A 26,865-nucleotide genomic window follows, 5' to 3' on the forward strand; every position below is an offset into this window, starting at 1 on the left:
TATATCTTTTTCTCAATAAAAAAAAAACTTGACATTTCCTCAAGTTCTTTTTTTATAAGAATTTTTTTATTACAACGCTGGATGATTTTTGTACCTAAATTAAAATATTGATCTCCTTCTTTTAGGAATTTATTTTATTTGAAATTGAAGGTTCATTTATTTTTTATTTAAAAAGGTATTCAAGAAACGAGTGACAAAATTATCAAGACTACAGCACTATATTCAAAACAAGAAACCGTCATATCTGGCCTCTTGAAAGGAGTCAGGTATAATTCACATTATCTTGATATGTACATATATATTAAATATTTTTTTATATTTCTTATTTATGTTACAGTTACATAAATATTTTATGTGTCACATATGAGAACTTAAAGTTTATTGTTTAAAAACAAAATAACAATGATTTGAACAATATATAATAATAAAATAAATTCTACAGCTGTTCCGTATCGATTGACTTATTTTACGACCTATTTATTGAAAGGTACTTTCTTTTTCCGATATCTTTTACGATATCATTTAACACAACTTTAAGGACCTACCGAGTTCCATTCCAAAAGATATTGCTATTGAATGGTACAATTACTTAAAACGAAAATGGATTTTAGCTCTTACCATAGTGATTAAATTAAATTGTCTTCTTTAAGCGCATTTCTGTTATAAAATATAAGTGTTTGAAATTAAAACAAATTATCAAAACAATATATCAATGCAGATTAGTTATAATAATAGTTTATTTTGTGGTTGTTGAGGTATTTTCTCTTGGAAACAACACTTTCTTGTACAATATATACATTTATATATAGCTATTAATTGTATATTACTTTGAGATTGTTCATAAAGTTAAACCATACAGGTATTCGGTATCGATTGCGGCGTTTAACAGCGCCGGGAATGGACCCTTCTCCATACCGCTATTTCAAGATACAAGAGAGGGAGGTTAGTTTTATTTGACATTGTATATTATAATAGCTATTTTAAGTAATCAGGGTAAATTTAATGTTTTTAGAACAATTGAAACGATTCTTTATAAAAAATCAATTATTATAATTATTTAAGGTAATTCTCTAGGTTCAAAATTGCTTTTCTTTTTCAAAGTTTATTTCATTTAACTTAGTTATTGTTCTTCAAATTACTTTGTGCCTACCTTAATTTATAACTTCCTGGCGCTTACTCTCCTAAGTGTGTGATTAATTTCCTAATTTTACTACTTTAGATTTTTTTACTTTATTTCCCTCTAAGTTAGACAATTTTGATTAAATTTACGTTTTTTTATTATTGTTTAAATTAAACTAAATTTACTAGACATGATTTAACAAAATACTCTTTTACCATTTCTTATTTCCTAAAGTTCTGATTACGAACTAATTTCAGCTCTAAGGTCATTAAAAATAAATAAAACAATAAAAACTGTCAAAGAGTTATCGTTTTCTAGTTGTAGGTTTTAAACAAAGTTTATTTTTGTCCAAAAACTTATGTAACATTGTGTTATCGCAGAAAATACCTTTATTATTAAGTCGTCAAAATAATATTATATTGCAGTTTTCCACGCATATTTACGTTCCAGGCGAATATTTATTTTCGTAGAAAGAGCCAAATTTTAATTAAGATGCTGTTTACAAAAAAATAAATGTGCACTTTTATTAAACTTCAATTTCAGATTTTAAAATAAAATACTTTAAATGATGTAAATGTATTTTTACTAATATTTATTATGTACATACTTGTTTCTGTACTGGTTCAAACAGAAACTCAATTTTATTAATTTTGCTTCACTAAAATTAATCAATTAGTTCTATAATTTTATCAAATAGTAACAATCACGCAAAAAATTGATAATTAATAATCAAGCTGTACTTACTAAAAATGTTTGTTAGAGGTTATTTGTTTTGGCTTAAGATAATGATCTTACAAATAACGATGGTGCAAATAATCTGATTTTGTAATCGTAGCATCGTATACGATTTAATTAATATTGAAATAATTCAATGATAATATTTTAGCTTTAATTTTGAATATATTTAAAAAAAATTTAGTCACCTTAGGTAATTCTATAAATATAGATTGAACTATGGTTTTTTGTAACATTGAAATGAAAATTGATAAAGATACCTATTTTGTCTCAAAAATATATAAGAAAAAAAATCTTACAGAGAGTTTTTTTTTTTGAAATAAAATTAATAATTATTATGGAACAAGTTTTAAAACCATCTGGTGGTAAAGAATATTGTAATTAAGACAAAAAATAATAATTTGCACACATTTTCTTTAGACAAGACATTGTAGTAAAATTTTATTTTGTATTTAATTCAATAGCCCCCGAAGAAGGTCCAACCTCAGTCGAATGTGGAGGTGTGACGTCATCAGCACTTCGAGTTAGCTGGCAGCCCATACCTGTTCACAGACAAGCCGGCTCTCTCGTTGGCTATTCCGTGTTATTCGCGGCTCAAGGTTAGTTGATGGAGTTAATTCAATTTAAGGGTTTTATACATGGTAGAAAATTCAAATATTTATACCTTCAATGTTTGTTCATAATATAGAGTAAATATTTTTTTAAATTAGAGATAAAAAAGTATTGCTATAATTGTATATTATAAAACAGGTCGTCCATGGCAAAACGCAACATCTATAGTCACGGAAATGCGTTTACAAGGACTCCATAAGTTTACTAACTACACCGTCAAAGTTGCGGGATACTCTAACTATGGAATAGGACCCTTTTCCTTCCCCATTGTGTGTTCTACGCTACAGGATGGTGAGTTTTATGGGGCTATTACAATGGTTTCAATTTATGACGTATAACTTTGTACTTACAAAATTTCCTCGTAACAAAGCTGCTATACAATTACCATTCAAAGTTAATATTAACTTCAACATAACATTGTTAATAAGACAAACAATTTGCTGCATTTCGGAACAAACACAGAGAAGCAAAAAGCTAGTTCAGAGCACTGTACTAGATTAAAATAAAATAAGATTACGATTTACTGTAGTGATTCTCTTGCTAGTGTTTCCCAGAGACATCGTAAATAACAAAACTAGTTCCAATTTCACTGCATACATTTGGTATTTTACATTACATACATTGTTATATTTCATTTATTTGGTTTTAAAAGCTTGATAAAATTAAAAGTTAACCTCAAATATTCTAATAGATATGAACTAAAAGGGTTAGCGTATATTCTTTATATTTGATGACTATAGAATCATTTGACCACAGCATAAAAAGAATCCCCAATAATAATACTTGTTTTTTAAATGATTTATATACAATAAATTTTACACTGTAAGTCTATCATGTTAATAAAATGGTAAACATAAATTATCATTGACTCAAGTTCCGGATGCTCCGTCCGAGATCAAGCTTCTCGTGAGTTCAGCTAATTCCCTGTTGGTGAGCTGGAAACCGCCGCGGCCGAATGGAAGACTTCTGCATTATACCGTGTACTCTAAATTGACGGCCAGGTACTTTCGCTATAATAGCAAATCTTTGGGTTTTTATTCAATTATATTGTTAAATTCAGGTACGCTGGCTGTAAGATACTTGTGAAGAGGAGAAGTGAAAATAAACAAAATCAATTAATACTGCTTTTAAAATTTACAAGAGCGTACCACTTAAAGTTAGAATTTTAAGTTCACTGCACTATTTACGCATACCAAAGAAATATGTTTCCTTTAAAAATTACCGTGTCGAAACTGTAAATCTTGTTTAAAAATATTGAACTGTAGTTTCAAGGAAAATCCAGTTTCTACTCTAAATCAATGTAAATCGAGTTTCAGTCAATTTGTTTCCAATTTTCAAAGTCAAATAAAATCCGGTACATTTTCTGATGTCTAAATCGGATTTCCTCGGAAAATTCTTACTCTTTTATAGTTTAACGACAACAGCCAATATTTTATATTATATGACTACTTGTTTACAAAAATACTAGCTTGTTAAGAAAATATGTGATATATTTATTGTTTATTTATTTATTTATGTACCAAAAAAAAAATTCACTTGTATATAAAAATGTGATACACAAAGGATTTCTTACGAATATCCCTAAATAAGGATCTCTTGCAGAAACTCTTAATAAAAGAAAGATATGTATATATCTATAGAAAAATAATTATAAATTAATAATCATACAAAAATAGACAATTTAGACATAGGTACATCAATTCATAAATATTATTTACATAGCTTTAATTATAAGGTATATAAAACATAAACATATAAAGATAAAAAACGTGTAATGTATAAAAACATGTTACTCAAAAAATAAATTTAATAAATTTTATCCAGCAATGATGGCCCGCAAATCCATCGTGTGGATATAGAGACAAACATAGATGCTTACGAACAAACTCAAAGTTTGGAACTCAAAGGTTTGGTAGAGGGCAGACAGTATGACGTGTGGGTGAGTGCTAGTACAGCTGTCGGCGAAGGTCCGGAAAGCAGACGGGTCAGTAACGCACCATCACAAAGAGGTGAGTTAAAAAAAAAATTAGTACTTTCGATACTAGATAATTTCTATTTTAAAGAAGTAAACATTTTCCCTTTCTTTTAAGAAAGCCTTGAATAGTTATGTTATGCCATTATTTACTTTTTTCGACCATGTTTGACTTCTTGTAACCATTGTAACATTTTTCTGGACCCTCCTCCCTCTCTTCTTATGTCCACATTTATGTGGGATACAGCATAACAACTTTATAAATTGTGTCTGTAGTGGTAGTTACAAGCAAATAAAGAGTTTTTTAAGTTACATGATTATTTAGCCCTAAATCAATCAAGTCCAGGTACTAAGAAAAACAATTCAATTGCAATCACTGCTCAACAGCCCTCGGGTTTTTCCAGATAGGTCTCAAGTAAGGTCTGTGTGTTTGCACAGATTTTTGGGATGTGAAATAAATTCCAAGGGTTCCACATATTCTTGCTAAATTTGCATTATCACTTGTCTAGATTAGGTTAAGTATCACAAGCGTGCTTGTTTTTAGGGTGGGGTAGGGTGTTAGCAAGAAAGAATCCGGAAAGTCAGATTTAAATGCCGTTCCCGAGAACAGCAAGATCCTTCCATCACCACTTGTAATAAATATTACTACTCATTTTAGTGAGAGTTCTACCGTGCTATTACGTTCAGCGGGATCCTGCAAACTTTTTTCATGATTTCTATACAACGCTGAAACATAGTAACTATCAATTTTCATTTCACAGCAGACCTTGGCTAGTAAGTCTCTAGTATGATGAATATTGCATTTCAACATAGTGCTAACAGTGTTCGATTCTGCCAACATTAAGGCCTTGAATACAAACACTACCAAAAGTGATTCTAAATCATAACCATGGAAGTTCGTTGTAGCAAGGACATTTATTCTCTGATGAAGCAAATTATTTCAATCCCTAAGAGTTCTTGATGTAGTTTGTTTGGAACGGAATGTCCAAGTTGTCTCGATTTTAGTGACTTCGCCAATCAATACCGTATCAGATGAATACGTGGTTACAACATCCACTATAAATAGAGTGAAATAATTGAAAAAAATTGTTATTCAGTCATGTGATGAATAGAAACATATTCTCACATAAATACAGGATCAATTTTAATTCACTAGACGGCGGTTAGTTATTACTTGTACACAATTCTTATTAAAAGTGTTACCATTTCTTTTATAACTTTTCATTTTTTTTTCAAAATTCTTCCTGTTTTTCACAAAATACTTAAAAATATTTATTCAAAAGTTCATTGGCCTTAAAAAACTAAATTAAGTTACATAAAAGTCATATAACAACATTTGTTGCTTCTATTTATACGATTTAAGATTAATCCTGCAGGCTAGTATGACAATAAATCCGACAATGGAAAAACAACATTTTTTATTTAGTAAGACTAATTTGATTTTTTTATAGAAGAGTATGTGGAGCGGGTAGGAAGTTAGGCCTTGTTGATATTAGTGTAGCTGCTCTGTTTTAAATTTTCATTAATAGCTAAAATAAATGCGTAAAGTTTTTTTGTATATGTATTTACAGATATCATATAGGGTTTTCCATTAAGGGCGCTTGATCTTTGAAATGCAAAAAAAAATACATGTAGGAAAGATATTTGCAAAATTTTTTTTTTATTTGGAAGGTCTATCGACCCCATTATGTATGGAATATGACATCATTCAAATGACGGCTTCGGTTGGTGGTTATGGTTGGTGGTTTATGATTTTTACATACACTTTAGAAGAAAACTTATTTGATAACAATGACTATTCATTGTCTTCGCGCCCTTTACATTGCACTCTTGTATAGCATCGATTATATTTTCTATAACATTTCTTTGTGTTTCATTCTTTTTTTAAAGTTTTCCAATTTTTTTTTTGCATTATTCTTGGTTGAATTATGCTGATAAGTTCATATGACAGCTTTTATATGCCAAGAACAGTTGTTGACGCAAAGTCTCCCGCTTTCTATTACGTTACGGTGTTTACTCACTCTTTATGAACAGTAGCAATGTGCTTCTAAGTGAATTACAAAGAATATTGACATCGTTAATATAATAACAATAATTTACAAACAGACAAGGATTTTCCCTTAAAATAAGTGAAAGAGTTGCTAATATAACCTATTATTAAAACTAAAAATAACGTAAAATACAATAATCATATTTCCTGTAAAACATATGCGTTAAGGGTTTACAATTCGATTTTTTTAAAGTCCCTAGTTATTTATTACTATAAAAAACGTCAATTGTTGTTTAAGTACCACCTCCGAACCTTGTAGCTCATCCTAACTTTCTATAAGACCTCCCAGATTTTTTACATAATACTTTAATGCTTCCCTAATAAACAATGTGAACAGAAGGCATGAATACATAAGTTAAACAAGCAAAAAAAAATTTTCATTAGAAAATGTAGAATGAACAATTTACCGACACGAGCAAGATTTGAACCTGTAACTTCCGGATTATCGCATTTCAGTTGCTTTACTTTCTAAGCTATTCCGTCCTGATTTGAGCCAATAAATTATTTTCGTAAGACATCTTTAGATGTATGTCCCCACCACATTGATTGTTTAAATTGTATATTTATATGCCTAATAATTCAATACATATTTTTATTTTTATTTCAATTCAGATATTAGCTCAACTATGCTTTATTTTTTAAAATATTATTAAATGAAAAAATCATACCTTCGATATATTTTTGTGTATGCAGGATATTAAAGTATAACTTTTCTCTTTGGAAGTCAAAAGAGTTCTTCGTTAAAAATATTGGGGAAAAATCCTACATCAACTGAATAATAGAATAAGTTACTTACTACATATGTATGCTTTATGCATACAAATCATGATGTTATAAACTAAAAAAGAATATAAATTTAAAGTTTTATCAGATGCTTGATGAATATTTTTAGTCCGATAAATTCGAAAACAGCTTCAATATCCTACCCTTCACTCAGTGTTGACAATTTATGAAGATTAAATGGCAGAATCGGCAATGTAGCCATTGTTGCGATGGAGATTAAAATCGATTTCTTCTTCAATTTTTATACCTTGAACTGTTTTCAGAACTAGGAAATTTGTGTTTATTAGAAGTTAAAGGTGAAATATATATTTGTGGACATAAAATAAATAGTGATTAATATTTAATTTAATGACATACATTTATACATATATATACGTATGTCTTGTATTATATTCTTCTGTACTTAAGTACAGAAGAATTTTAGTATAAGTATGATAACGTACATATGTACTTAATAACTTAATTAATTCCTAGTGGTAGCCGGTGTTTGGTCACTTGGGGGAAGAGTGTCAGTTCGTGTACACTCAGCGTTACCACTAGCATGTCGGAGCGTAGGCTCTCCACCACCACGTACTGTGTGGTACCACAATCATAATATCATAACACACCATCCGCGATTCACGCGAAATAAAGATGACAGCTTACTTATTAAGAGTAAGTTTTTTGTTTGCTTACTAGAATAAAACTAATATCGTTGACAATGATAAGTATAAATAAAATTTGTGCATATATAAACAGGCATAGATCAATCGCTCAGTGGCAACTACACTTGTCTTGCAAAGAACCTATATGGATCAGACTCGGTCGTATACTCAGTGAGAGTCCTACCACTACCTGATCCACCATCTTTGAGAGCGACACCTTATAAGGACTCAATAGTAGTTGAATGGGATGAGATAAAAATTTCTAACGAATCTGGTTTTGGCGTTAGTAAGTATTTATTATAATTTTTTATTTTAATAAAATATCTAATATTTATTTTAATTTTAAAATATATCATTCCTTACCAGGCTACAATCTTACCTGGCGTGAAGAAGATGGTCCTTGGCAAGAAGCTTGGCCCACAACACGGTTGCCAAATTCCCAACAGATGCAGCTTCCAGGTGTCCAACAGCATGCCCTGACTGGTTTGAAGTGCGGCACTAAGTACTCCATTCGAGTTACCGCTACAGATAGCGTTGGCACATCCGCACCAGCTCATGTTGATGTTACTACTTTGGGTGGAGGTACATATATTTATTAGAAAATTCAATTTATTTTAACGATATATAAATAAAGTCACTGAATTTTTTTGGGAAGCATAAATTCTTTGTGGTATAATTGATTCCATCAGAATATACTGTTTAATTAGATAAATTAATTGCGTACATTCTGTCTTCAATTAAATCTAGAAATATATGCCTGTTTAATAGCACCAGTCTCACCATTATCGACTGACTGGCTTTGGAGCAACGCTACTCACATTTACATACAGCTGAGTGGTTGGGACGACGGTGGTTGTGACGTCACAAAGTGGGACGTTGACTATCGAGGTCTCGGTACAAGTTTCTGGCACCGAGCTGATAATTTAGCTGTAAGTAAATTATAACTTAAAGGGTACATTTCATTCTTAATATAATTTCATGGAATATTTTGTATGACTCTTTAAATAAATTCCACAAGAGAGACACACATTAATTCTAATATATACTATCTAAATTAGCAACAAAAAAAAATTTTGAGAAAGGTCCACACTAACTCTCCACACCCACAGACTTTAGATCCAAACCTTGGTTGGGGCTACAATTACGCGCGATTACCTACATCTTACGCGCTCGGCTCCCTTACTCCTGGGACGTGGTACCAAGTCCGCGTGACTGCATACAATGATGCTGGAACAGCCGCTACAGTATACACGTACGCTACCAAGACGGAAGATGGTGGTAAGTAGAACAACTCGAGACATTCTTCAATAAAATATAATGTTGGCTTATTTGCATTTTTACAAATTTCTTCATAAGCTTTACATCTAAGCTATACTCCCAAAAGGCAGTCAGAATAAATAATCTCGCAAAATAGTAGCCAGAGAAAATTACCTTTAAAAGACTAAATATTACATCAAAAAATATATTTAATAAAGTTTAAAATGCAGATACCGTTTGTAAAAGTAAGTCGTGTCGTGTGCGACGCCGTAGCACATTTATAAGAGTTTTAAATATTATATGAAATTAGGGTTTTTTTGTAAATCCTAGAAACACCAAGAAACTTTTGCATGTTATTAATAGAGGGTCTATAAGAAAAGATAAACGGTTGTCACAAGATTTTAAAAAGACATAGGGTATTGTTGCATATTTTTTCCGGAAAATAAAATATTCCGAGCTGTTGTTATTATAACAAAAAATATTTTTCTGTTTGTATTATTATTACGACAAAAATATTTTTTATGACACTATATCTCTAATAATCTAGAATTGACGGTTGATTAATTGGGTAAATGAAAAATTCTATAAACATAACATTTCTATTAAAAAGATGAAAATCATAGCAATGATTGAAGGTACTTTATCAACTTTCTCCAATCAGTGAATAATCGATAGAATCTAAAATATTCACAACGGAAACTCATCACCAAGTTTCATCAAAACTTTTGCCATTAACAACCAGAATTTAGCTGTGAGATCGGTAGTCCTTTACTTATGTATAGGAGTTTGTTTGAAATAACGTATAATAATTGAAAGGATAATATGGCTTAAATTACAATAAATAGAAAATACAGATAAAATATTTATTCATATTGTCTATTAAAAATGTGATCACGAGTAATCTACGAAATAACATTTAAAAATATATGTAAAAAAATTTTATACCAATATGTACTGGGTTTTAAATTAGTATATTCTTTTTAATTTACATTTTACAACTAAATAGGCAAACTTGTAACAATATTGACTTTGAAAACAACTTAGTCAGTAATTCTTATTTATCCATCAAGTAGTATTGTTCAAATAAGAGTAAACACTTAAACACAATTCTGCTTAATTAGCATTTGCTCATGGGACTATCTTCTGAGAACTTGTGCAATAAGGAAATTAGAATACAGACGTAGTGTATTTAAATGAATTTGAATCTACATACTACAAATTGAACATGTTTAATGTAATTTAATTTTATTCCTTACAATACTATTAACTTAAACATGTGGTATATCCGCGATATAACAAATATTCTCTTTTTATTTTGTAGAAGAAGTTGGTCCACCATCAGATTACTTCGATTTGAATATGCTGGTAATAATATGCAGTTCAGTGCTGTTGGTGATATGTCTTCTTGCATTTATCTGTATACTGTTGAAAAGGCATAGGTAAATATGTCATTCAAAATGTATATGGAAATTTTATGATAGACAAAAAAATTACTATTAAAAATATTATTTAATAGACAGAATTACTCATCATATCGCCATTCAATGGCTGAAGAAGTTAAATCTCGGGACGAAAGTGTCGCATCACATTCTGAGCACAAGGAACGCTATGCACATACTCCTAGGATTTATACCTCCCCTGTACATCCCAGGAAGACTAGTAAGAATGGTAAGTAATTCCTTGAGTCAGTATAGAGTTAACTTTAACTTATTACTAAAATCAACATCATTAATCCCATTAAAATAATACGTCCTTAATATTTGTATTAAGTTTGAATTCATTTAATTTCATGTACCGCAAAGATTAAAAATGTGAAAGTTTATGAAATTGTACATATAAAGATACCCGTGGTACATCCACATAAGAATTACGAATACATAAAGTCAACATAGACCTATATTCCAAAATGTTCATCATCATCATCATCATCATCAGCCTATCGGAAGCCCACTGCTGAGCATAAGCCTCTTCTCGCATGGAGAAGGTTTGAGCATTAATCGCCACGCTTGCTCAAGACGGGTTGGCGATTTCAAACTTATAATTTGAAATTATAAGTCCAGGTTTCCTCACGATGTTTTCCTTCACCGTCCGTCAGTGGCGTCTAAATACTGTTAGAAAGTACATATGACAATGAAAAATCACATTGGTACTTGCCAGGTTTCGAACCCGCGCCCTCACGCATGAGAGGCGGTCCTTTAACCTCCAGGCCACCACGACATTCAAAATGTTATTAGGTTGTAAATACTTTTGAATGAAGGCTTATAAAAAAATATTGTAAGTCTTACCCTTCACTTTATAGTGACGTCATATTTCTTATAGCTTGATTTAAAAATACGATAAGCATGGATTTCATTCAAACCAGTCATAAAACTCCGATTGATAATATTAGAAATAAACTAAGGGAGAATTTTGTTCCTACAGAGATGTTTGAGATAAGTCCTTATGCCGAATTCGCTCTTGGATTCAGGACTTTTGACCACGTTGAAAACCAAGATTTGCCTAGCAGACTTCCATCTAGACCGAGGTTTGATACTGGTGAGTTGCTATGTTCTTCAATATCCCAAAAATTTATAATTAAAACACACTAGTTTAGCGTCAGTATTGTAACTACTTGTTTTACGACTAGATTACACTTTGATTGTATCCTGTTACTATCACAAGTGTAATCTAGTAGTAAAACAATCATTTTACCTAAATGAGCAATTTTAAAACATTACTATCATCTCAATAGCCGCTCAATGACTACTTATTATGCAATAGTTTTTATTGGTATTATATCAGTTATTTTCTAATCGAAACGGGGTCATGAATTACAAATCTGAGTTCCTAAAATATGCAGATTTCTAACTATCACTTCACCATCCAGAATCACACAAAACATATATATTTATAACAAAAAAATAGTTTCTGAAACCTCGGAGTCAATATCCGTTATTTAAATAAGACCAACAAAGTATTGTATTTCATACAAATATCAAATGAATTCTCATGTTGGTGAGGATACCGAAAGGTCGTACTTTGTAACCAGATCCTATTTATCACAAAATCCAACTTTGTGCAGAAGTAACTCAATTATCTGTTATTCGATTGAGAGACCTTATTCGCTTTGTCCAGATAGCTTACAGTGAAAGTGAACTTATTAATGATTTAAATTTTAGTAAGCATAATATCATTTCGGTTTTCTACTAATAATATAATGGTCGATATTCTTCATATTGAAATATATTGATGTTTTAGAGCGATTTCTAGAATATTTTATTTATTATTTTTTAAATGTATGTGTCAGTTACAAAAAATAGAAAAGTTATTTCATAATACATATTTGATATAAGGCAGAATAATAATTTTAAATTAATTGCTATGTTATAGGTAGACCAAACCAATACACCTGCCTAGAGCAGTTTCCGAATATTTGATTAAAATTTGCAATCTACGTGTATGAATATTGCTTCCTAGATATTGGTTTGTGCGGCATTCATATTAATATCATAATCTATATATTTCCCTGACTTTGCCTGCCGTATCAATTATATGTTTGTCAATTTTTAATGATTTTCCTTTTCGTCCGATTTCTTGAATTAATTGTATCAATCATGTTAAAAAAATATTCATAGAAATTGGTGTAATTTAACAAAATCCGATCATCAGAAATAGCTGATAGGATTTTGTTTTAGTTCATACATAACATGAGTTTCCACCATCAGCTAAAGTTAACAATTATTAAAAGTTTTTTCTAGTTTAGCTTACTGTAACTTCTGCACAAACCCAATTAATATTATATAATTTACGCTATCAATTAATTTAATTTACTATTCTTTTAACAATGACGTTCGCGCTTATAACTTTAATGCCATCATTAAACAAAGCGTAGAGAAGTACTGTACTGCGTATTTTCCAATTTTCTGTATAATTAGTATTAGTTTGAATTGTATAAATATAAGTTTATTGTCGCCATTATTTATGTAATTGTAAAAATGAGTTAAAAAATTAATTTCAAATATTTTATGACAACAAGAAAACAAAGTAATTTTAAATGGATCAATAATGGTCATAACAGTGTTTGAAAAATCTGTTACATCAAAAAGTTATATAATCGCCTCTGTTTTCTACATTCCTACTTCCGTCGAGATCATTATTTATCAAAACAAATTGCTCTGCAATGTTACATTTCTTCTGTTAAACGTTTTTAGTACTAGAAAACATTAGACTGTACATATTTTATATGTATGTGAATTTGGATTTATATATGTAGTACATTATATGGTCATTTCATTATTGATATAATATGTTTGTTCACGTTTCTGTGACCGTATTACCAGATGTGCAATACTATTTTTGCATATCCCAAAAGATTTGATTTGCTTACAAATCACACAAACTGTAACCTCCAACTTATATTATTATTGGGATAGTTTGTGAGTATGTTGGGACATATGGTTGTTTGATATTTCATGCAACAACTTGTTAACGGATTTTGATGAAATTTTACCATAATATTATTTAAATAATTATATAAAACATAAAGACTATAATTTATTCACCAAGCTCGAGAAACACTCTTTGTTACTTCGTTTCGTACCCTCATAGTGACTCGTCTTACAATAATCACTCTTATTTGTTCTTAAATTTAGACAAATAGAACTTTAACAACTACAATCAGTATCAATTAATTAATTTCTTTAATTAAATGGACGTTTTAGAAATAAAAAAAAGCGTTTTATTATAATACTTATATTTTAATTGTGTTTCATATTGGAATTAAATTTCCCTTTCTGATATTGGTTTTCGAGAATATTTTATTTAGGGCTTAGTTCTTATCTACTTTTTGGGGATGTGTTTTATGTAGTAGTATTTTATGTTGGCGTGCTCTGTGGTGCTTTTGTTTTGATGGATTATTATTACAACTCTTTCTGAGATCCGTTTCGGCTGAAATAAATAATCCGTGAGTATCTGAGACGTTGTTGGTATTCTTCTATATTATGTATTGTTCTTTGTTGCACGTATTTGGGGAGTGATTTTATATTAACTGTCTACTGGTTAATATTGAGGAGTGTGAAAAGCTTTAGAAGAAAAGAGTGCCTGAGTTGTATGAATAAAGTTTGCGGGGCAACAACTGTTATATAAATATTAGTAAAATTCATTGCAAGCTTGAGTTTTTCTATTGTCATGTACCATTTTTCTGTGTCAAAGTTCGTAATGTAATAAGTATATTATAAGTGTGGCTACGACGCATTTATTTGTTAATTCGCTTAGTTAAATCTTGGTGTTATGGTATAAATGCTTATTCCTATTATACCGTAGTAGTCCTTAATTTACCCTAAGGATTCTGTTCTTTCTCCAACGATTATCTATATCGCCGTACCGTACCGTACCGAGTAGATGGATAGCGCATTTTAGAGTAGCTAAAGATATGTGTGGATTTTTGTTTGTTTCGTACTTTGTAAAGGCGTATATGTTAATAATCATATTTTATTGACCGCCAGTTGTTACCACTTTGCCTGTTATATCCAAATGTATAACTTGTTGCAGTGGATTTTTGTATTAGGTACATTAAAGCTTGTACGACGTCCGAAGGTTCTTTGAATGACCTGCAAACACATCTCCTTACCCTTATACTCATTTGGTCAATCCTACAGTGTTATTTTATTTTAAGCAATATCTTCACCCAATCCGAGTGTTTCAATCCCATATGAAAATAGTTTATCGAACTCCAATGAAGAGTTGTAGAAACCATAATGTAAGATATTTATGCAAACCCTCCAATGGCGAACCTAAGCTGCAAGAATTTTTAGTTTCTATTTATTAACTAATTACAATCAGCAGTGACAGTAAATTGTCTCCATAAAGATATTGCCGAATACTCTATATTGCCCATGTGATTGCCAAGGTTTCAAGTTCATACGAATGATAACGACTATTAGTTCCAGCTGTGCTCTTGCTTGCAATGAGCATTTTGTCCAGGAGTTTTTTAGGGTTTTCCATTAAGGGCGCTTGATCTTTGAAATGCAAAAAAAAATACATGTAGGAAAGATATTTGCAAAATTTTTTTTTTATTTGGAAGGTCTATCGACCCCATTATGTATGGAATATGACATCATTCAAATGACCGCCACGGCTTCGGTTGGTGGCGCGCACACGAAAGGTCCAATTTTCGATGACTCTGGCGCACAAATCGGGCTGTATTTGATCGATGGCGTGGCGTATGTTGACTTTGAGGGCATCGGTGGTTTGCGGCTTGTTGGCATAGACCTGCGACTTAAGAAAACCCCACAATAAAAAGTCCAGCGGGGTCAAATCGCACGATCTCGGTGGCCAGTTCACGTCGCCTCCGCGCGAGATGACCATGTCCAGAAATTGCTCGTGCAGAACTTCCATCGTAGCGTGTGCTGTGTGGCACGTAGCGCCGTCCTGTTGAAACCACATGTTGTCCAGATCCATATTCTCGATTTCAGGCCAAAAAAAGTTGGTTATCATCGACCGGTATCGCTCACCATTGACGGTGACGGCCACACCATTATCGTTTTCGAAAAAATACGGACCAATCACGCCTCCGGCCCAAAATCCGCACCAAACAGTCACTTTCTGCGGGTGCATTGCCACTTGGTGAACCTCGTGTGGATTGGTCTCGTCCCAAATACGGCAATTTTGCTTGTTGACATAGCCATTCATCCAAAAATGCGCCTCGTCGCTGAAGATGATTTTTTTGCCAAAATCGGCGTCAACTTCCAACTGCTCTAATGCCCAGTCAGCGAACACACGGCGCTGTCTATGGTCATTAACCTTGAGCTCTTGGGTCAGCTGGATCTTGTACGGGTGCAGGCTCAAGTCACAACGCAAAATTCGCCAAGTTGTCGTCTGCGAAAGGCCGAGTTCCTGTGCGCGACGCGGAATTGACTGCCGCGGGTTTTCGAGGACACTGTCGCGCACAGCGGCGATATTCTCGGCAGATCTCGCGTTACGTTGACGCACGGGAACCGGCTGATTGTTAACTGACCCGGTTGACTCGAATTTGTCCACCAATCGACGGATAGTCGACTCGGCAGGACGATCATCGCGACCGTGTTTTACGGGCGAAGTGCGCGGAACGTTGCTCGAACTGAAGACCCATTTTCATAAAACAATTTTATGATTTGCACGTGCTGCTCGACACTGTAACCTGCCATGGTGGTTTGGGAGGACGGAATGAATATAACACATTGCATTTGACAGCTGTCACTCAAACAACATGGCCGCAATCAGCTGTCAAAGTTCAAGCGTCCCTATTGGAAAACCCTATACATATAAAGAGGGAACAAATCTTTAGAAATAGCATGTCAGCCCAGAAAATATCCAACTCATTTTGGTGTTGTTGGTATCGATCCTTTTACTTTAAAAAAACATATTCATAAACTTTCATAGACTGTCTTCATTTTATCAAAAAAAGTTGAAGCCACTTTCCCGTACAATTTCGGCTAAAACCATATTCAAGTATCACATCATTTGTTTTAGTGCTAGCACGATCTTCAAAACTGTTGGCTTCTTTGTATTATGCAACTCGCTCCTAGGTCTTTCATCAGTAAGACAACCAATTACTGGTTCTTCTAGACCTTCGTTTTACAAATTGTCTGTATCTTATTTTCCCTATAAGACCCAGTATCGGTATAGGTATTTGAAAATATCCCTTCAAGAGTTCATAAACACGTTCTTATAAATGAACAAGGTCTCGAAGGTAACGGTGTTCAAGTTCAAAGTTGTTGATTAGGTTTTTGCACAACTCAGCCCATGAAGATTTATAGACCATTTAACAGCTGTCCCATCTTTTTATTCTTCCCTTAAAGAGGCTGCCAACCTTTTATCAAAAATTTTTCAATCTATATGCCGCAAAGGTGTTTTCAATGGGATCCCACATTAATTTGTATTTCGTTTTCTTGTGGTCAATTCAAACGTTCTGAAGTTTGCTGCATCATTTGTATAACGAACTGTGATGGCATTTTATACATAGGTGTGTTAGGTAGTGCTCATTTCTTCGCTGATTTTTCTATTAAAGTTCTAGTACTATTCTTTGACCCAAAGTGTGATTCCATTCCTGTTCTGTTTTAGCTAGTCGAGGTTGGACCTGATCTCATTTCTGATGAGGAATAAATCGAATGTATATTTTTTGCTGTAGTTTTCTTTATGAGTCTCCATGTCGATAGAATGAACTCAATCGACAAGTTGGACAAATACTTTTTATTTTTTAGTTTGCCAGACCCAACTTTTCACTAATATATACATATATATACTAAGAGTTTTTTTATGACTACCCTCATAATCGAACAATCCTTTTCATACGCTCCTTTAAAAATGTTTTTTTGACTACATCAATGCTCAATTAATTATTTTTCCCTATATTTTATTTATGTTATTTCACAAATAAAAATGAAAAAAAGAACTCATATTTGCATTTTTCTGCACTTTAAATTACTATTAATCATTATGTATTTAATTTAGAAATTATAGTATATTTTAATTTACTATATAGAGTTATAAGTTACCCACCTAAGCAAACAAGGTAATAACTTATAAGTTAAAGTATAACAAAAATTTTTTATACTAATAATTTGCTTATAGAAACTAGTTTTCAAACACGCTCCGAATCGGATGACAGTGACAGTACCTCAAAGGCAACAGTTTCAGGGATGCCACGACGTAAGTATATTTGAGTTGACCATAATTTATAACTTTTAACAAACTAAATGAAATTAGTTTTTTCGGATTACCACGCGTAATTTTATTATTTTTAAAAACTAAATACTGCCGACGTTTTGGTTACTTTGCAGCGACTGTGATCACGGGCAGATGAGATGAGAATGTCTGTTAGTTGGTCTTGTTATTTGTCATCTACCGCCAACGATTACTTAATTTTCTAGCGTACCGATCCGGATGCCACCGGAATGCTTGTGAAAACGGACATCGGATTTTATATTTTCAAGGAGGGCGTTCCAGGTATTGGATAGATTCCAGCCATCTCCTTTTGTATGTTTGTTTATGGAATGTTTTTAAATTTCATTAGCCTCGAGGATTAATCTCGGTATGCACCTGTCTTCAAGAGCGAGGATCTGTGGTTTATCAAACCGAATATAACGGTCTGGTTTTTTCATTGTATGTTTACAAATTGCTGACTTTGACGCGAGCCTATTTTTAATGTCTGAAACATGTTCGTTCATCCTTGTACCGATGCTCCTTTTTGTCTGTGCAATGTATGGTAAGCCACATAACAATCAAGATTATATTCACTCGCTTTTTGTAAAGGACACTCTTGACTGGTTTTTTACATTGTTGAAATTAAAGATGTTTCATATTCTGTCAGTAATTCCTTTCACATATGATATTCTTGTTGTTGTTTTTGGCTTGTTATTCTTGCGATGCTGGCAAGGCACGGCCAGGTGGTTGATGGTAAAAGCATGCTTTAAATGCTGCAGCTCGGCCTTTAGATGGCTAGCATCACAAAGGTGTTGGGTTCTCTGAAACAAAGATTTGCCAACGGTAGGTAACTGGATAGGGTGGTGGTGTGAGTTACCATTGAGATAACTATCCGTATGCGTGGGTTTCTAATAAACAAAAAAATAAAAATAAAAAACATCTCAATTTTAATAGATAAGATGGCTGGAAACTATCTAACACCTGGGACCCCCTCATTAAAACATAAAATCCCATGTCTGTGACCACACCGTCAGACCTCGAGACAAAGGTAGCGCATTCTGCAGGCGTCCACAGCGGTAGGCCAAAAAATTAAGAAATCCATGGTGGTAGATGATAAATAACAAGACCAACTGACAGACATTCTCATCTCGTCTGCCCGTGATCACGGTTGCTGCAAAGTAACTGAAACGTCGGAAGTATGTAGTTTTTAAAAATAATATTATATCATGTAGTAATCTAAAAATTTTAAGTTTCATTTAAATGACTACTCGCGGAAGTCTTAGATCACACACACAAAAACAAAAGTTTTACCAGCCAAAAATACATTTTAACTGACCTATGTAATTTAGTAAAATAACAAGAATGTACTTATATACTGTTAATTAAACTTATAGAAAACTGACTACTAACTAGCTAGAAAGGGAATTAACTTAACTTAGCTATAGCTTTGCCAACTTACATTGGCAATGTGCCAACAGATACTGGAATAGGGTCAAAGCTATTAAATAAATTCAGTACATCCGGATAGCTAAATTGCTAGAAAATGGTAATTTATGTTTATTATAACACTACAATTTTATTTCACCTATATATACAAGTTTCCATATTCATTCTGCCTTTATTTGATTATAGTTGAGTTCATTAATGAAATACTAAAAAATAAAAGCAAAAGTTTTTGAGGGTTTTTTATATATTGATGTGTGGAGGATATATGGATTAAGTAGCTTACAGATGAGAATTAGTCAAAGGATACAATCCATATTAGAATTATAATGTAGTTCCCTCGGGATCTTTGCATTATCGTAATGTTCTGCATTTAGCCATGAGACACAGGCTATAAACATATATCGCCGAATATGCCCGAATGAAATATTGTAATAGTTATCAGAAACAAGTTTCCAAAAGTAACTTGGCCTTAATAATAAAATGAAATTTGAGTCGGAAATTTTTTTAGTCTAGTTCTCACTTTAGTTATTTGCAAGTTGAAGTTTAAAACAAAAAGTTGCTATTTATTTTATGGAACTGGATTTGAAATTATAGCACAGTAATAAAGGGATTTATTTGTATGTTAAAGGCTTAATCTATAGCTCTTGGTTATAATTTAGAAGGCCTCCGTCGCGGTAGTTACTCTATACCTTTAATATTGCGCTGTAATCCCCTGAAAGACTAAAACAACGTCTGTACCTGTAAAAATTCCATGGCAGTGGGAGAGTTTGACTTTTTTAATATAGATTATATTATTCGTTATATGATTTTAATTTGGTAATTATGAGCCTCCTTTGTAGAAATGCACGTCATCAATATAACAGCAACAATTTGAGTCTTTTCTATTTATAACTCTTTACGTATCGTCTAATAGTTTAATTTATGCATAACAAAAACTTACTGCTCTTACTTAGGCAGACCATAAAGTTTCTTAAGATTATTGATGCTATTAAAATGTAGGTTTTTTATTGTTGATTATATAGAGGTATTTTAAATGATATAAACAATATAAACATTAAAATATCTTAATTCTAACAAATAATTTTATTTCAGGTAACTGCAGAACACCACATTATAGATGAAGTAAAGGAAGCTAACATTTTGCTTATTTTACGTGATAATGAAAAGTGGGTATTATTTATTTATAAGGCACTATATTTGATTCGTGTTGGGGTTTTAAATTATGTACATTTATGATATCATCTTTGGATTTCATTTATATTTATAACTTGTGTAATATTTACCAATAGTTGATTAACTTATATTGCGTGAGCATTGTTATTTGTCATTTATACTGTAATACATTGATCTGATTTTACATTATTTATAAAGCTGATGTAAACTAAACAATTTTACTGCCAAATATAATTTTATGATATATTGTATTTTAAACAATAAGATGCTCACACGTGGATGAAATCGAAATTGTGAAAGGTCTAAAATTTTAATCACATTAAAAGTCATATAGAAAAATATGTTTATATTTAAGAAGTTTCAGAGTTGTCTTTCGCGGTTTCTTAACCTATAAAGGTCTGAGTAGTTAAATGACATAAAAAAACATAGTAAAATTAGTTCTTCGTATTCTATTAAGGTAATAAGGAATATTAAATTAAATTTTAAAACTTTCAGAAAGACATGAAGTTAGTATTCCTAAAGTAGATTAATACTTTCGATGAGATTGTGTATTTATTCGAAGTCATCTGTTGTGGAACGAATTTGAAAACGAAATGCAAAATTCTGATCAATTCCGGACCCTGGTTTTGATAATAGAATGAAAATATAATGCTTTGTCCATTTTTAACGTATTAATAATAAACATTAGATGAATTCGAATATATTTAAAGAGGATATCACATGAGACATTTTCGTATATCATTTATAAAAGACTGATTCATAAAATTAAGATAGTCTTTGTGCCAAAGTGTATTAATATATTCGATGACATGAATGTCTGTATTCGGCAAAGGTTGAAATGAAAATGTATCTCTTAATTTAGTTTTTGGTGTATTTTTAATATCGGAAGAAAAAATTTTAACATACCCCCGGACAAAGACTAGTATGATATATATTGTACTATGAAAGTAGAGATGTAAGTGAAACTTTGTCGTTGTAAATACCGAGAGCTTTTCTCAATTTTATTGGCTATTATATTGACAAAGTTGCATCATCCCATGTATCTCATAGACCTGTTATTCTTATCGTATTTATTAAATAAATGTTTAAAATACAATTTGTTTTCATTTCATTATAAATATGTTTTGTAAATCATTTGAAGTACAGAAAAGAATGCAAATTTAAAAAACTAGATATTTTTTCACGCTTGAAGATATCATGCAACGGAGACATGTTTAGAATACTACGATATGTTGTAAAGTTAAATTCTGCTGCTTTTACGTAATACATTCACGGTTTGGCTTACATAATTAACATTTAATTAAGTTTAAATCTGCTGACGATTTGCCCCTAACCATTGATAAAACCCTACTGGTTGTCGGCTGTGCCAGAATGGGATACCGAAATGGAATCTAGCTGGCAGCAACATACGGAATCTAGAGCCCTCATTCGAAATCGAATAAAATAAACAAAATATAATGGAATTCAGCAGATTGGGATGAGACAAAACATTTCTTTTGCATCTTTTTTTTGGGCATCTGGTTTTGATTCAGTTTGGTTGTTTGGACTACAGCAGTCACAAACCACCTAGTTTTCCTGACTGCGGTCCCTCTGTGACAAATATCCGTTACTAATTAATGAGTACTGAGAACTTTCAATAGTCTTTATATGAATAGTGCCGTATTGATAATATGAATAATGTTGCTAGGCCATCATATGTTATTCCAGCCAATGTGATAAAAATATGTGAATCCGATCTGGGTCCTATTCTGACTCAGTCTATTTTCATTGATTGATTTTTTAAATATAATACATTAAAGTAACAGCAAAACGCTATGGCTTTGTGAATATACGGCAGCACTTTAGTCCTATAGTTTTTTCTATCACAAGAAAACTGTATTCACAACGGATCCCTGTTCCGTTGTTCAAGATCTCCCTTCCAAACGACACAGGCATAGGCTTCCTTCTTTAACATCCACAATAAAAGATTGGAACAGGTTGTATAAGCCCGTATCTCCTTCCATTCACAATTTAGTTTTATTAAGTTGCGATGGTCAATGGTTAGACCATTGGCTTACTAATTTCAGCAATAAACAGGAATTAAATTTTAAGGATCTATTATTTGCCTTTTTAATAACGAATATTACCATAATACTAACTTTCCTACATAACCGGTAACTAGTTCTCGGTCGCGTATTGAATGTCATCAGATCATTGCATAGTTCAATTTTAGGCACTAAGACTAGATATTAACCAACTGGTTTTTTAGGCTTATTGTTGTTGATGATTCTAGCTCTTTTCCATTGAAAGGTTCATGAACAAATCACCAATGTGACCGCCGCCATTGATTGCTCTACATTTCAACAACATATTTTACACCAGCAACATATACGTGTATGCTTATAAAAATTCAGGCGATGCTTTCTGTCGATAATATTGACTAAGAAAATATGTCTCGAGATAAAGGGGAAAGACATAATTTTCCACTCATTCTAATCCTGCACGTCAATGAATATTCATTATCTTTCTAGGTTTTTCCAAGAGCTAAAACATGGTTTGCTACAAAAAACGAGTGTACAAGTTTATTCTACATAAATGACAGTGTAATTTTTTTTATGTTACATATATCTACAGAGTTATATAGCCACTTCGCATCAAATAGACCGCCTGTTTGTGTTGCTTGACTTTTATAGTGCAAAAAAGTATTGAACCACACGAGTGAAATTTAAATTCCTAAAAATTAATGTCTTTTTAACTTTTATTGCGATTCGAAGCTACAATTTCTGTCGTAAATTTTTGGAACAGATGCTTTGAATGTTTTTACATGCTCCTTGTGATATTTCAAGTTATTGGTGTTTGTTTTTGCTTTTATAATTTCTTTTAAGAAATATTATAGGAACTGTTAATTAAGTTTTAGGTATTTTTTATAATTTTGCTTAAAATGTAATAGTTCTTTAATAAACCGACAAAATAATTTAGGCTGTCTTTATTCATGTAAGACAAAATTCATAAATTAATATACAACAAAAAAAAATTGTCAAGACAAAACAAAATTGAGAGTGTTATTCGTTATAAATTCTGTTTTACTGACCGAATTGTGTTTTAGTAATAACATTATTGAAATGATATTTGTCATTTACATAAATGCTAACACGAACTAAAGATAATAAAACATTTGAAGCGGATATAACCTGATTAAAATGAAAATAATAAAAAAGCTTGCAATGTTTTCAGGTCAGTATTTCCAAAAACCCGCTCATCTATTCGGAATATCAAATCTAAAGAAATATAAATACGCCGCTGGCAGATTGATTATCAAGAGATTTCATATTTTTAACGAGAATATATTTGCTTTTTTAAGAATATTACTTTCTTTCTTTCAGATTTATTCTGAACCGTAAGGACTTAGATTAAAGATTGTATACTGAGGTGACAATTTTTTTCAACATTCATTTATTATTAGATTTTTTATATTTTTAAGGTTATTTTACTTTTAACTTTTGTTTATAAAGTAATTATTTAAAGAAATATCTGAGTTATTAATTCATTGTGATTTTTATTTTTATATATCAATAAACAAGACTAAATATTAAAAACAAGTGGAAAATATGAATTTTGATAATAATCCAGATAAGTTTGATATAAAATACGTTAAGCAGAACATGAATATGGAAGCTATATAAACTCTGTCATTAGACTCTCGTGAAGGAAGCATTCGCTGTACAAATATTATTAACGGTACCTTGTGTAGAGTCAATTTATTGTAAATAAATTTTAATTATATTTCTGCTGTTTAAAGTAAAAATTATAATTTATCAACTAATAAACCATTTTAAAATAACGTTCTTGTAATGCATTCCAATTTATTTTGTCATTAGCCCCATTTGAGAGATGTTGTGGATTTCGCCTTCTACAGTGTTACTATCAAAGGAAAACCGATCCTTAAGAAAAAGTGAGAAATTTATTTTTACTTAAAGAAAATATACCATATTTAACAAATTAACTTTTTTATTACCATTAATTGCATCTTTATAATTGTACCTAGATAAAATATTATTGTTGTTAAATATAACAAATCTATATAATAATAATTACCTCAGCAGTTTCGTATACAGAACGCATAACTTATGAATATAGTGATAATAGCTTAGAAATTTTTTGAGGTCATACGCGAAGCCACTTACATTAACGGAAATGACGATAAAGTACTTAGCAACAGCGGACCAACGTCGCTTCTCTAAAGCTCTTAATTGTTGGAGTCGATCGTTTTCATGTTTCGCTGAATAATTTTTAATACATATATTTTTTTATTTACTATTTGCTTTTATAAATAACAGTTGACGTTTATATTCAGTTCCAAAAAAAAAAAATGTTTCGTAAGTAATAAATTGTTCGAAAAATTATTGTCTGGAAAAAAAAACGATTTCGAATGTGTAAATAATCGAATGTTTACTTAATATAGATTACACATTTTTATATAAAAAAAGAAAAAATAAAAGCATTCAACAGTACAATTTATTCCACACAATAAAGCGAGAGCAAAATAAAAACAAATAAATCAAGCTCGCTTCGAAGCAAGCTTCTGTGGTAAAATAAAAACTCTTAATTAAGAATATTTTATATTCACTTATTAATGTAAAACATACAATTTCTTATTCTTGTTATTATAAAATTTTAATACGCAATTAAATGTTACGAGTTGAGTAGTGTAGTTTTTTAGTTGTAAACAGTAACTTGATTATTAATGTGTTAATAGGAAGTTTTATCTCAAGATATAAAAAGAAATATATATTTGTAATAAAATTTTAACATTATAAAATTATAAAAACAATCTCTACGTTCCACTTTCATTAAAGAAAACTATTAATAGTTCTTTCTTTACCTTTGTGGTGTGAAAATGTTGTAACTCTTCATTTCATCAACAAATGAAACGCGTCACAATCAAAAGTTAGAGATAATTATTTTTTCATGAACAAAAAATATGTTCATTTGATGTCGGTTTATTACAAATCATTCCTTCAGATATCCTTTTGCCAGAATCTGCGACATTATATTTGTAAGGAATTTTGATTATACATATCAATAAATGAGTGTTTATGTTACAAGTTAAATGAAACAATTTTTTTAGATAAGACGCATTCTTTTCTTTTACCGATTTTATAACTAAATAATCCAAACGTTTAGGTTTCATTTAAAAGTATAGTACAGGACGGAAGTTCCTAAAATTAAGTAAAAAACCTAAAGTTATTTTTTTTATCCTAACCTAGTTTATGACAAAAGAAAGTCAATTAATTCCCACAGTTTGTATAAAATCAAATTCTATAGGACATAATAATAATATAAAGATATCTTTTTTCGAAATGAAATGTATCAGAATGACTGATTGCCCCGAAAGTATTTTCATGTACGGAGGAAAGGCCAACGCTAACAAATAAAAAGGTCGCTCCCTTAGGCCACCGCTTCTTAGGATCCATCATTGTGATGTCGGGATTATTCAAGGATATCTGTTGATATGTTTGAAATTAATGTGTGTGGAGTTCTTGTATATACTTTAATATATTAAATAAGCTTATACAGTATATTTCATACATTAATATACCTTTATCTTACACTATTTATAGTGCAATCACGACTCTCACTTGAACAATTTCAACATTAAGAATATCATTCCAAAGCTCTTAAAATATATATAAATAACAACTATAGAAAGAACAAGTTGCAAGCCAAACTAATTACACCAGAGGAAGCTATAAGCTAGCTTTGTTTTATTTGATTTTTATCAAGCAAATTGTAATGGAATAGCGAAATTTAAAAGTTAAAATAATACTATTAAGTTAAATTATTCATTTACTTTTAATTTCAAAGGCGGCAATCGAGCAGATTGCCTATATGATGGAAGGTGGTCACCGTCGCCCATGGATATTTGCAATATAAGGGATGTTTCAGATGCGTTGCCAACCTTGATTGTGGGAGAGGAAAGGGTAGGAAAAGGGAAAAAGCAGGAAAGGGTGGGGGAAAGGAAAGGGCAACCGGCTCTCATACTCATCGAACCATATGCAGCCATTAAAGGCTACTTCACGCTGATTTTCTTTGAGAGAGCGGTACAACACCGGTAGAACTACGAGTATACCCTAGGCTCTACATACAAATATAATATTATATTGTTATATTTCTTTATGAAGAAAGTTTTTTCTTTTAAGTACATTGAAGATACTGATAAAGTCATGCAACTATTAATCCATTTGGAGAGTTATAAACCTATCTACCTAATAATTTTATAAGGCTAAGTTTATTTAAATTTATTTCTTATATTTCGTAACACGTGGTAGATACATTTTATGATTTTTATTTGCACTCCTTTTCTGTATGTTTGCAGTGTTATCTTTTTATGTTTTTTTTATATATTATTCTTTACTTAGAAAAGTAGATTATG

The 26,865-nt window shown here is 31.3% G+C and overlaps 1 protein-coding gene across 1 annotated transcript in view; it reads left to right on the forward strand.

Moving 5' to 3' along the window:
- Window positions 1-21,549, forward strand: part of LOC116773393 (cell adhesion molecule Dscam2-like) — a 38,428-nt gene extending 16,879 nt beyond the window's left edge. The window contains exons 17-32 of the mRNA XM_061528746.1: window positions 176-266; window positions 860-942; window positions 2,320-2,454; window positions 2,606-2,758; window positions 3,342-3,468; window positions 4,292-4,476; window positions 7,747-7,926; window positions 8,011-8,202; window positions 8,283-8,498; window positions 8,685-8,845; window positions 9,026-9,194; window positions 10,495-10,612; window positions 10,690-10,841; window positions 11,595-11,708; window positions 17,763-17,840; window positions 20,373-21,549. Coding sequence (XP_061384730.1) covers window positions 176-266; window positions 860-942; window positions 2,320-2,454; window positions 2,606-2,758; window positions 3,342-3,468; window positions 4,292-4,476; window positions 7,747-7,926; window positions 8,011-8,202; window positions 8,283-8,498; window positions 8,685-8,845; window positions 9,026-9,194; window positions 10,495-10,612; window positions 10,690-10,841; window positions 11,595-11,708; window positions 17,763-17,840; window positions 20,373-20,401 — 2,183 coding nt within the window. The 3' untranslated portion in view covers window positions 20,402-21,549. The remainder of the gene's footprint in view (window positions 1-175; window positions 267-859; window positions 943-2,319; window positions 2,455-2,605; window positions 2,759-3,341; window positions 3,469-4,291; window positions 4,477-7,746; window positions 7,927-8,010; window positions 8,203-8,282; window positions 8,499-8,684; window positions 8,846-9,025; window positions 9,195-10,494; window positions 10,613-10,689; window positions 10,842-11,594; window positions 11,709-17,762; window positions 17,841-20,372) is intronic.
- The last annotated feature ends 5,316 nt before the right edge of the window (window positions 21,550-26,865 follow it).

Source organism: Danaus plexippus, assembly GCF_018135715.1.
Source record: "Danaus plexippus chromosome 22 unlocalized genomic scaffold, MEX_DaPlex mxdp_27, whole genome shotgun sequence".
In the NCBI taxonomy this organism is placed as follows: Eukaryota; Metazoa; Arthropoda; class Insecta; order Lepidoptera; family Nymphalidae; genus Danaus; species Danaus plexippus.